Below are 13349 nucleotides of genomic sequence, written 5' to 3' on the forward strand. Positions count from 1 at the left end.
ACAAAAAGAAAGCAAAGAACATGGGATCTGAGTGAACATTTATTTTTTCAGAAAGTGTACTATATTGGTATTTCTGCCAGAACCAGGCAAACCCCATATACACATAAACTTCAATTAAGTCTTCAGTCTAGAGAAGAAGGTGAAAGGATTCTGAAATACATTTCTATTCCCCCTCATACAAGAATGAAATACTCTTTGAAAAATAAAAATAGGACTCAAGAAGAAAATGTAAACAAGTCATTCTTCAACTGATAAAAGGTTGAAGGGATATGAATAGGCATTTGTCAAAGAAAGAAAGCCAAGATATAAATAGCAATGTGAAAAGAGAACACTTCCAGTCAGTAATTATTAGAAAAATGTAAATTAACAAAACTCTGACATTCTAGTTCACAACCACAAAATTAGCAAGATTGACAAACAAGGGAAATGACAAATGTTGCAGGAGGAACAAAGGAAAGGGGAAAAACACTTTTGTAGTGTCTATGATGTGCTAGGTATTGTGCCAAGTATTAGAGATGCTTCAAGAGATCAGGCAAATTAATATGTTGGTAAAGTTGTTTTAATTTGCATTTCTTTAGTTCACTAAATACACTAGAAATGAGACCTTTGTCACAGAAACTTGCTGCAAAGATCACTCCCTCCAATTTCCCACTTTTTTTCTAATTTAACTTAACTGTTTTTTTTCTGTATTTTTTTTAATTTTAGGTAATTAAAACTGTCCATTTTACTTCCTATGGACTTGTCTTAACTCTTGCTTAGTCAGGGACTCTTTTGTTACTAATAGATTTGAAAGGTAATTTCTTCCACATTCTTCTAATTTGTTTATGATGCCACCCTTTATGACTATTATCATGTATACATGTGGGATGTCGATCTATATCTAGTTTCTGCTGATCTGCTTTCTAGTTTTACCAATTTTTTTTTTTTTTGTTAAATACTGAGTTCTTGTCCTAATGGCTGTTAGTTTCTATACATTTGTTTATGAGGTTTTTAATGTCCTAATACATACTCAGTTTTTTTTGAAAATGACATGCACAACTAAGAAATAGGTATACTCCTATTCTCTTTAAATATTTTCTAGACATTTATCATAATTAACTTTTCTAAACTTCTATTCCAGTTATTCATTTCTTTTTCATTTATATTTGTTTAGATTTATCTAGGTTTCAGAGGAGTAAATTTAGGTTCCCCACTATTAATTTTGCTGTTTATTTTCGCTATTTATTTCTGCTCATTTAATTTTTCCTTTAAGAATATTAATGCTATGTCATTTGGTACATGTATACTTCATATATGAATTCACTGTTGATGGGAACTTTTTGCAAAATGTTCTTTCCCTGTTTATCTTTTTAATTAGGTCTATATTTGCTGCTGCTTTGTCTGAGATCATAACTGCTATCCTTGCCTTTGTTACTTCACATGGGGCATAATCCATTCTGCTCCAGTACCTTTTTGAAAATTCTGTTTATCTTTCTGTTTTGTGGGAGGTTTTTTCCTTAACAATATTTTGTTGGATTCTAGTTTCAAATTCATTCTGCTATTCTCTTACATTTTATTGGTGAATTCATTCCATTCACATTGACAATTATGATTGCTAATTATTTATTTCCTTCCACTCTATTATCTTCCTTTTCTTTCCTGCTCTTAAGAGTTTTATTCTGCCCTTTCCCTTTTCTCCTTTCTCTCCTCTTTCCATATTGGGTAACATAAATTTTTGTTCCCAACTGTGCATGCATATTCTTTCCTACTTTGACCAATTCAGATAAGATTGAGGTTTAAGTGTCTTCTTCTCACCCATGCCTCTTCTGGTGATATAGACTTTTATTTGCACACTCCATTGATATGAGATAATATCCACCATTCTTCCTCTCCCTCCCCTCTTTCCAAGCGTATAACTCTTCCCTACCCTTTCTATTCTTCTTTTAAGATCAAAACATAACAGAATCACTCACAGGTCCTCTGTCTAATCAGACCCCCTCTAACATTCCTCATAATGATAGAGTTCCTAAGGACTGTGTATATTATATCATCTTCCCACATAAAAATGTAAACAATTTAACATCTTTTGGTCCCTTACTATTGCTTGCTTATGTTTTCCTTTCTATGATTATTTTGACTCCTGTATTTTTATGCCAAGTTTTGAAATCATTTTTTTTCATCAGGAATGCTTGGAAGCCCTCTATTTCATAAAAAATCTGTTTTCCCCTGGTGAGATTATATTCAGTTTTGCTACCTTGCTATTTTTAGTTGTAAACCCAGATCTTTTGCCTTTTAGAATACCAAATTCCATACTCTCAATTTCTTTACTGTATTGACTACTCAATCTTATGTGATCTTCCCTGCTGCCCCTCAGAACTTGAATTCTTTCATTTTGCTTCCTTTCAGGATTTTTTCTTCGAACTGAGAACACTGGGTTTTGTCTACAATATTCCTGGGAGGTTTCAATTGGGGGTTTCTTTCACAAAGTAAACAGTTGATTCTTTCAATTTTTACTTTGCCCTCTCCTTCTAAGAGATCTTGGCAGTTTTCTTTTATGATTTCTTGAAATATGATGTTCAGAGATCTTTTTTGTGTTCGTGACTTTTAGGTAGTCAAATAATTCTAAAGTTATCTCTCCTCAGTCTGTTTTCTAGGTCAGTCATTGTTGTTTCAAATCATCTGTCTTTTGACTTTGTTTTATTTTTCTTGATGCCTTGTGGAATCATTAACTTTTATTACAACAATTCTAATTGTCATGGAATTATTTTCTCACATAAAGTTTTGCATATCTTATTCCAAGTTGATAATTCTCTTCATATCTTCTTTCCATAGCTCTTCTTTCCTCATTCTTTCTTCCTCTACATTCATTTTGCTTTTTTAAATTATTTTTTACATCAAAAAAAAAACAAAACCTCTTGCTTTGACTCTTCTCGAAATTCTGGTTAATTTGAGTCCAAGCTTCATTTTGTTTTGGACATTTTTCGGTAGATGTTTTTGAGTATTCTCTCCTGGGTTTGTTTTTTGAGCATCCCTGTTACCAAAAGAGCTCTTTGTAAAGGGATTCTTCTTTTTGTTCATCTCCAGCCTTCTTCTTGACTCTGGATTGTTAGTATGAGGTTCTGCATGTTTAAAGGATCAATATCTGGCGGTTTTGTTCTATCTTCTGCTGCTTTCACAGGTTGGGCTGGGAGTATGTGTGGATATGCATGTGTGTGCGTGTGTGCGTGTGTGTGTTTGTACAAGTGCAAAGTTTTCACTACTCTTAAGGTGATATGATATGGGGAAAAGTCTTTTCATTTGGTTTGAGATGTGTAAGTTTCTTACCTTGGTTTTGCTCTGCTGACATTCCCTAATTGGTAGTTTCAGTAGAAATAGGGGCAGGTAGGTGGCACAGAGGATAGAATGCCTGGCCTGGAATTGGGAAGACCTTAGTTACAATTCTGCTTTAGACATTTCCTAGCTGGGTGACCCTGAGCAAGTCACTTAACCTTTGCTTGCCTCAGTTTCCTCATCTGTAAAATGAAGATATTAATGGCACTTACCTCCCAGAGTTTCTATGAGGATCAAATGAAACTATTATAAAGCACTTAGCACAATGCCTGGTACACAGTAAGCACTGTATAAATATTAGCCATTATTATTATACACAACTGCTGGCTTCAGCCACTAACAAACACTGGGAGGCTCTGGAGGTTCAACAGGTTCCCCTTTATCCTGGTACTTCTGATCTGCCTATTCCATAGCAGGCTTCGACCCTGGGCTAGGAGCTAGAATCACATCCCAGCTATGCTACTGAGATCAGAGTCACAGTATTTACTTTTTCTTTCAAACTTGATCCTATCTCAATATACATTTAGGGCTTGCTAATAACCTCTCCTTTACCATCTCTACCTGGATATCAGACCTTTAACCCTATTTCTTTCAGAACATAAGCAAAAGACTTATTAAACGGCCCCTATTCCTTGACCTTGCATGAGTCCAGGGATCCCTGAAGTTTCATCAAGTTATGGTGCCCAGTTGTAGCTCTCTCTCAGTCCCCAGAAACTTGAATGTTCTATGTGCAGTAAACTCCTAGTCAGACCCCCATCCCCATCATCCTCAGATCTCTCTGTCTCCCTAAACTGGAATATAATTCGCTATGGTTTCTCTGTTGGATTTCCCAAAGAGAATCTCTGTATTGTGCTTCCTACATCTTTGTGAATGAGGTTTGATGGAAGAACAGGGTATACTTTTTCCTTCTCCTATTTCCTAATGACTCTACTTTCATGAACATTCATTCTCAGAGACTGTGAAAACAGAATCCCAGCTAGAAAGGTTTGGAAAATGGGTGTAGGGTTAGACTACGTATCTACTCCAAAAGAACCAGGCTACTCATCATCATCAATCTACTGAGGTATACATGTTTTTGGTAAGAGCAATACAGAAAAATAAACTAGTAGAGCATTAAAGGATTCTAATTTATGTTGATCAAGAGAATATTCATACCAATAAAATGACAGATCCCTGAGACATGAGTTAGATTAAATGTGCATAGAGGTAAGGGGTGGGAGGAAGCAGGGATGCATATAAATAATATAAAAGGTAAAATGGTGTTATATATACATACTCAGAAAGAACTGTCGGCTTCTGACACTAATTAGCTGTGTGGCTGTAGGCAAGAAAATTAAACTCTACAAAGCAACAAATTTGACTCAGTGAAGGGAATTCCCATACTGATATCACAGATCTTTGACCTATTGACATATATATATATGTGTGCGTATATATCTATATCTATATCTATACGTATGTACAAAGCACAATAGTCATATCTTTCATTTAATATGAATTTGATATATACTAATTTGTTTCCATAGGCATCCCCCAAATTGTAAATGCCCAGAATAACAGAAAAATCAAAAGTTTATGATAGCAAGAAGCTTCTTAACATACTCTAAGCTCTCCCCAAAACAGAGTGAATTCAAGAAAAGAGGCAAACCTAATTCTCATGTTTAACCACATTTCTGGTATTCTTAAAAAGATTTTCTGGGCCTCACATGTCAAAATCAAAAAAAAAAAACAAAACGTGTGTGTGTGTGTGTGTGTGTGTGTGTGTGTGTGTGTGTGTGTGTGTGTATGCGTATGTGTAATTTAGTTTATGAAAAGAGAAATATCTCACCTTGTTCTGGATCAACCGTTTTAGTAACTTCTGAAAGATAGCAGTTTGGTAAAGGGCATGATGAAAACATTGGCCAAGGATATGGATCATCACCCTAAAAAGAAGAAGGAAAAATAACTGATATCAGCTATGAATCAATAAGAGTTTAGTTTATTTTATCCACTTATATAACTTGTGTAACCTGTTCTATGCTATTTGTCTCTCATAACTTTTAGAATTATTATCTCCTTACCAAAATTCTATTTGATACCATAATTTAATACTATACTCTGGATGAAAAATTAACATATACAAACATCTAATCTTTGCTAATACCCAACATCTACCTAAATTTGTTATGGTCAGTCAAAGCAGACAATGTTGTTTTTACACTGTAAAGTCATAGTGTTTGATGAAAAAAAATGTTAGTATCAATTTTATTCAACAATCTGCCTATCCCCTCTGCTTACAGTAATTTTTATTTCTTCTTTATCAGTCACAGGAAAAATATATTGCTTAAGAAAAAATTTCCTTAGCAAAAACTTTATGAATACTAATGAGGGTACAGGAGTCTAAAATTCTCAAGAAAATAAAAAAAAAATACCTTTTTATAAAAAGTATACATCATCTAAAGAAAGTAAAAAATCAAAGCTACACAGAAAGAGGGGAGCGAAAGAAGCAATATGCTTTGGTTTTTCCCTCTCAGTAACATTTATAAATGCTCGAAATTAAAATAAAATTGTAATAAGAATAAAATAAATACAATTGTACTTTCAAATAGGTAACAAAAAAATCAGCCCTGTGATATAAACAACAGGAAAAATGGAGCTAAATTAGGCTATTCTGTTACCAAATTCAAAGAGTGTGTTCTTATTACATGAATATATGAAAAACAACATTTTTTTCACTTACCTTTTGTAGAGTCCTGGGTGGTAAAATCCGTTCTAAAGGTCCACCAATAAGATTTACTCTAACAAGAACATGGTTTCTTTCTACTGACAAGCCATCAATTACAAAGTCCCTGAAAAACAAAACTCTCATTTTTATGTTTTTTATTGTTCAGCCATGTCTGACTCTTTGTGACCCCACTGGGGTTTTCTTGACAAAATACTGAATAGGCTGGTCGTTTCCTTCTCCAATTCATTTTACAGATGAGAAAACTGAGGCAAACAGGATGAAGTGACTTGCCCAGAGTCACAGCTAAGTTTCTGAGGAGAGATCTGAAATCATGTCTTGCAGATCCCAGGCTTGACACTGTATCCACTGTGCCATCTAGTTGCCCATATTTTCATTTACCAGTATTTAATGTGATAATGGTATTTGATTAAAGTTAACATAATGACCTCTAAAAAAGTAGTAGAAAATTTATAAAATAAGAATTTGGAAAAATCAACAAACAATCAAGGTAACAGTCTTTTTTTTTTTTTAAAGGTATACATTTATTTTTAAAATGAACGGTTTGGATTGGATGATTTATAAGATTTATTCTAATTCCCAGATACTTTGCTATAACTTGTCATTGAAAATCTTCCACTACTTTTCATATACTACAAGTCTCCCTCTGACTCTACAAGTAAGCTCTCAGATTTGTGAACCTGGTTCCCTCTTTGGTTAGTATGGTTTTTTCTGTTTAGCTATTTCTTACCTGTGGCCTTCACTGATCTCTAAAACATTTTCCTCTTGAGCATTTAACAGCATTGCAGACACTTGATACTGAGACTCTAAAAGTAGAAGAGTATCTAGATCACAGCATAATACACTTAATAACCTGTATATTGGAAAAATAAGATGAGAGCAATTTAGATAAGATGATCTATAATAAAGAAAATTAAGGAACATTCATTAGATCTTAGTGATACTCTGTGACACAGAGGATGGGGAAAAAGTCATAGATTCCTTTATGCCCATTTTATTTGTTACAGGTAAATATTAAGAAAAGTAGGTTTAGAAATATATGTTTAATAGGATTCCACCTTCCCTTTTAGTTTGAAAAAACTAAAGAAAATACATGAAAGTTTATACTGATGGTCTTAATTCAGTATTAAAAATTTCATATAAATTTGACAGGAAGAGAATCTGGTATATTATGCCCTAGTGCCTCCCATTTGAGCACTCAGAGGACCTTGGGGAAACTCTGAGACCCCAGAGCACCTTCTTTGTCTCCTCTTTCTGTCTCTTGCACCAGCTTTTATCCTAATTTGGTTACTGCACATAATTATCCTGATTTATCCTTCCACTGTGCTTTTGCTAATGTTTAAAGCTGTCCTCACATTCCTCTAGATTCTTGTAATAAATTTTGTGTCCCACATTTTTTTCTCTTATAGGACAAATGACAAATGACATCACCTTCATTTTTGAGCAGTTTCAAAAAAAATTACATACAAGAACATTAATACCTAGCGTACCAGTAAGCACCCCAACATATACAGGAGGGCCTGCTATCACAGGTTCTTAGATCTACATTCATAAAATGAAAGGCAACTTTTGAGGGTTTAAAAATAACTCTAATCAAGCACATATGTCATTCCTTTAATTAAGCACATAATCATTCACCTACTTCAGGGGAGTCAGCACCTTGAACTTCAGAGAAAATAAAGAGAAATCAAAGATCAAGAGACATGTCTTCCTCTGCCTGACCATAATCAATACATATATCACAAATCAACAGACAGGTCCAACTGTCTAACCACAGTTACGAGAGAAGGAAGCACTGGCATCTGGGTTTTCAAAGCAGGGGGCTCCTTAGCCGCTTCCCAGAGTCCTCGTCTGGCCAAACAAACATTTCCAAAAACTAAGCCCCAAAATAAAAACTAGCCTCAGAGTCTTTATACACTTTTTAGAGACAGAGACATCCCTTGAGAACCAGTGCCTCATTAACAAAAGGTGTGGACCTTCCTACAAACCTTCCCAGGCCCAACAATTGAATGGGAAGGATCCTCCTTAATCAAATTATTCAGTCAGAGGAATTTTTAGTAAACAAAAACATCAAAAGATTCTACTCTGCTTGGTTTTACACCTAGTAACCTAGAATCACCAGAAAAGTCAGTCTATATTGAAATATTACTATTAATTATTATGCATCATGCACCTTGGAAATCATTTAAGTTCCTCTTTCCACATATTTCACTTCCATTATCATCAAAAATTAGAAGAAATAAAAAAGGATAAGCACTCAATGCACAGACTCTAGATCAGTGAATCTTACTGATGAGGAATTTAAGGTGGGTCTTTAATGTAGTTTTCAAATTTAAAATACACAAATATCCAAAATGCACAAAACTGCTTTATCCTCAGAATTGTAGATTTTAGAACCAATTAAAGTAGAGTGTCTGTTTCCCCAAAAGTATTTTGGCTCTTTCACTATGCAGTTTATTAATAATCTATGTTGACCAGCACTGTATTATTAATGGATTAAATATCATTAAACATGGGCAATATGGAGCCAATATATATCAAAAACAAAGCACTTTATGGTACACAGATTTCAGAAGCCCAGTAAAAATGCCTAATGTACCTATAAAATTTAAATACCAGCTATGGGTTTTTAGAATGTGGATAAGAGAGATTGTATCTACTACAATTTTACCAAAAAAGAGATTAAATAAAATTTACATAATAATAATGACCACTCACATTTGTATACTATTTTAGAGTTTGGTAAAATATTCCCTCACAATAATCCTGCAGGGTAAGCAATGGCAAATATTATTATTATCATTTTCCAGATGGGGAAATTGAGGGTCTAAGAAATTAAAATACATCCATGGTACATCACACAAGCAATCACTGGTCATATTTCAATAATGACATGGAATTTCTTTTGATGATTTTAATTCATTAGATATTAAAGCTCTTGTATATATATTTTTGAAAAGCATCACTCAAAATGCATGTGATATAATTTGGCATCATTCTATGAGATACACAATATTAATTGCAAGAATCTAGAATCTATGTTTATCATTCTAAAACTCAGAGTTATTCTTGACCAAAATGAGGCATTAAAGAATTCCTCATCTATATAGTTCACTGCTCCGCACTGTTAAGACATGTTTTAAAAAAAAACATGTTTACGTAAAAACATGACTAAAGTGATAGCTCATAGAGTTATCAGTTTATAAGCTAAAAACTCTCTTAGAATTTCATGAGAATAAGTTTGATTCCAAGGACACAAGACAAAGTTAAAGCTAAAATAGATTTAATCAAAATTGAAAAACTGGGAAACTACATTATTCAGCCATATTAAATAACATTGTTATAGGCTATTTAAAATAACTAGAAAGGTTGGATCAGCTCACAGCTCTATCAACAATGAATTAGTGTTCCAACTCTCCCACATCTTCTCCAACATTTATCATCATCCTGTTCTGTCATGTTAGGCAATCTGATAGGTATGATGTGGTATCTTGAAGTTGGTTTGATTTGCATCTCTCTAAAATAGTGACTTAGAGCATTTTTTCATATGACTATAGACAGCTTTAATTTCTTCCTCTGAAAACTGCCTGTTCATATTATTTGACCATTTATCAATTTAGGAATGACATATTCTTGTAAATTTGCCTCAGTTCTCTACATATTTTAGAAATGAGCCCTTTTTCACAGACACTAGTTGCAAAAATTCTTTCCCAGTTTTCTGCTTTGCTCCTAATCTTGGTTGCATTGGATTTGGTTGTGCAAAAACTTTTCACTTTAATGCAATCAAAATTATCCATTTTGCATTTCATAATGCTTTCTATCTCTTTTTTAGTCAAAAGTCCTTCCCTTCTCCATATATCTGATAAATACATTATTCTTTGCTCCACTAATTTGTTTATAGTATCACTCTTTATACCTATAAAGAACTATGCCCAAAGGGCAACAAAAATGTGCATCTCTTTGACCCAGCAATACCACTTCTAGGACTGTATCCCCAAGAGATCATAAAACTGGCAAAGGGCCCCACATGTACAAAAATATTTATGGCAGCACTCTTTGTGGTGGCCAAAAACTGGAAATCAAGGTGATGCCCATCAATTGAGAAATGGCTGAACAAACTGTGGTATATGAATGTAAAGAAATACTACTTTGCTATAAAAAATGATGAACAGGAAGACTTCAGAGAGGCCTGGAAAGACTTATATTATCCGATGCTTAGGAAAGGAGCAAAACCAGGAGAACTTTGTACATAGCCACAACCACAGTGTGCAAGGCCTTTTTCTGGTAGACTTAGAACTTCATTACAATGCAAGGACTTAAAAAATTCCCAATGGTCTTTTAAAAAATTTTTTTTTTAAATTTAATTTTATTTATTTTTTAATGTTCTACAATCACTACCAAAAATCTTAGATTTTTACCCCCCCACACCTACCGTCCCCCCCCCCCCCAAGATGGCATACAATTCCATATAGGATCTACATATACTTTCCTATTGAATACATTTTCATCGTAGTCATGCTATGTAGACGAACTAAAATAAATGGAAGAAATCATATCACAAATCAAAACATAATACACACACACACACACACACACACAAACATGATCTGCTACATTCTGTGAATGAATTCTGCAGTTCTTTCTCTGAGTGTGGAAGGCATTTTGCCTTAGAAAACCATTGGGAATTTTTTTTTTTTAAGTTCTTGCATTATTACGAAGTTCCAAGTCTACCAGAAAAAGCTCTCGCACACTGTGGTCGTTGCTGTGCACGAAGTTCTCCTGGTTCTGCTCCTTTTGCTCAGCATCAGATCATATAAGTCCTTCCAGGCCTCCCTGAAGTCTTCTTGATCATCATTTCTTATGGCGCAATAGTACTCCATTACATTCATATACCATAATTTATCCAGCCATTCCCCAATTGATGGGCATCCCCTTGATTTCCAGTTTTGGGCAACTACAAAGAGAGTTGCTCTAAGTATTTTTGTACATGTGGGACCCTTTCCCATTTTTATGATCTCTTGGGGATGCAGTCCTAGTAGTGATATTGCTGGGTCCCAATGGTCTTTTAAAGCAAAATAAATGCCTTCCACATCCAGAGAAAGAATTCAATTGCAGATTTTAGCAGATCATTTTTTTTGTATTACGTTATGGTTTGTTATATGATTTCTTCCATTCATTTTAATTCTTCTATACAACATGACTATGATGAAAATGTATTTAATAGGAACGCATGTGTAGAACCTATATAAAATTGTATGCCATCTCAGGTAGGGAGGGGGAACTTGGGGGCTAGGGAGAGGGAGAGAGGGAAAGAAAAAATCTAGGTTGTATAGTGGTGATTGTGAAACACTGAAAATAAAAATATAAAATAAAATAACTAGAAAGTAAAAGACCAGAATATTGCTGTGGTATAAGAAACGATGAATTGATGGACGTAGGAAAATAGGGAAAGTCTATGAAGTAGATGTTATCTACCCTCAGAGAAAGAGAGGACAAACAAGTATAGTACAGTCTTAAATAGATGCATATGAATTTATTTATCTATACATGAATATGATTATAGATATGTAAATATATGCATATGTATAATGCTTGTGTGTATAAGTGTATATATATATGTGTATAAACACACACACATACACGAATATATCTGTACTTAATTGTAGTCTTCTTGGGGGAAGAGGAAAAAAGAATAAAGTAAAAAGTACACAGCAGAGAACAAAAGAAAACTGATAAGGAAGCAAAGAAAAGATGGACCGTAGCTTGGAACACAATGTATTGTATCAATATTAAGGAAAAAAATTAATTGCTTTATCTCTTCAAAAAAAGAAAAGTCTGCCCATTGACCGCTTCATGCTCTTGAAGAACAATTAATTTTTTAGGCAAAAAAAAAAAAATTGCTTGACTAACAAAACTGAAAAATTCTTTAAGAAAATTTTTAAAATCTAATATCTTTTGGGATTATTCTTATTAATGTGATCTACAATCAACAACACAAAGAAAATTTTGGAAATTGGGCTAACATCTAGACATAGCTGATCTATTATTGTTTCTAAAATATTTTATTGATTCCTTTTCTATTTATTTTTACATTTCCAAAATCCATTTCGTCCAGTTCCAGGAGCCAAATCTACAGTGTGGTTAGGGAATTATCTGTTAAGACTTAAGAAGGCTCCAATTCACTATGAAGTTTCACAGTGGTGCACAGCAGGCAACATATTGTTCTTACACAATGAAATAGAATCCAGACTAAAGAATGCCACAATTTTATAAAGCAAAATAATAATGCATAAAGTATAAAGTCCAAATAAAACAATATAATAAAATCTTTTGCCCGGGGTGGTCTTCCAACTGTTCGGTAACAACTTCTTTTTTATGGTTTTGAGTCCACAAATGAAATAATCTAAAAAGGTGATTAAAAATTGATATTAAGGGTTCTTATTTTGGTAAAGGAGAAAAAAAATCAATACAAATTATTTTTAAAATCCTGGCCAGATATTTACTCTTTTAATGTAAATGAACATATACATTCCAAGTAAAAGAATCCCATACCTTAGACCAAAAATATGTGATTGTTCATAGTTGAATAATGATCGAATCTTGGCTTCAGAATTCAAAATTATAAGTCTATCAATAATATCCTGAAAAAGAAATTATATAACAGATATTAATTGAGAAGAACATAAAATCTGGTTCATATAAAATTCATAGAATCGACTTTAGAGAAGATGAACCAGTGTGACATCAGGCTATTCTCAAGTTATTATATCCCATGGTCATTTTAGTATGCTTTTAACCTTCCATTTTTCTCATATAATTTTTGCAGTCAATTTTTTTTTCAGAAATTCAATAAAGTTAGCCAAGATGATGAGATGATTATAATGGAAGTTCAAATAAAGATCACAATTCTGAAATGCAGTGAATGGAAGCTTTGTTAACTGCTGACAACTCACTGGAGCTATGCAGTTCAGGTCTCAACATATTGCAAGGTTTTCTATGACAAAATATGGGGTACAAAACCCTACTGTAAGGAACACTTCAATCAAACATTGAAATAAGTTATTATATATATATATGTTTTATATTGTACACATAAATATGTACATAACGTAAAAGTGTACATATAAAAGCACCATATAAATGCTAGCTATCATATATAGCTTTCACGTGTGCATCCATATATATAGCTTCTGTGTGTGTATGTATCATATATATATATGATAGCTAGCATTTATATAGTGTTTTAAGTGTGAAAACTACTTTATATAAGTTATCTCATTTGATCTTCACAATAACCCTGTGAAGTACAGCTGAGGAA

The 13349-nt window shown here is 33.4% G+C and overlaps 1 protein-coding gene across 11 annotated transcripts in view; it reads right to left on the reverse strand.

The window, feature by feature from the left end:
* The window catches only part of TBC1D32 (TBC1 domain family member 32), a 230718-nt gene that overhangs the window by 112173 nt on the left and 105196 nt on the right, over positions 1–13349 (reverse strand). For all 11 annotated transcript variants that reach the window (XR_011974491.1, XR_011974492.1, XR_011974493.1 and 8 more), the window contains 4 exons: positions 12584–12672; positions 6762–6884; positions 6029–6137; positions 5138–5231 (listed from right to left, as the gene is read on the reverse strand). Coding sequence is in view for 8 of the 11 variants with exons in the window: in XM_072643167.1 (XP_072499268.1) it covers positions 5138–5231; positions 6029–6137; positions 6762–6884; positions 12584–12672 (415 nt within the window). In the remaining 3 variants the exon portion in view is untranslated. The remainder of the gene's footprint in view (positions 1–5137; positions 5232–6028; positions 6138–6761; positions 6885–12583; positions 12673–13349) is intronic.

This window comes from Notamacropus eugenii, chromosome 2 (assembly GCF_028372415.1).
Source record: "Notamacropus eugenii isolate mMacEug1 chromosome 2, mMacEug1.pri_v2, whole genome shotgun sequence".
Lineage (NCBI taxonomy): Eukaryota > Metazoa > Chordata > Mammalia > Diprotodontia > Macropodidae > Notamacropus > Notamacropus eugenii.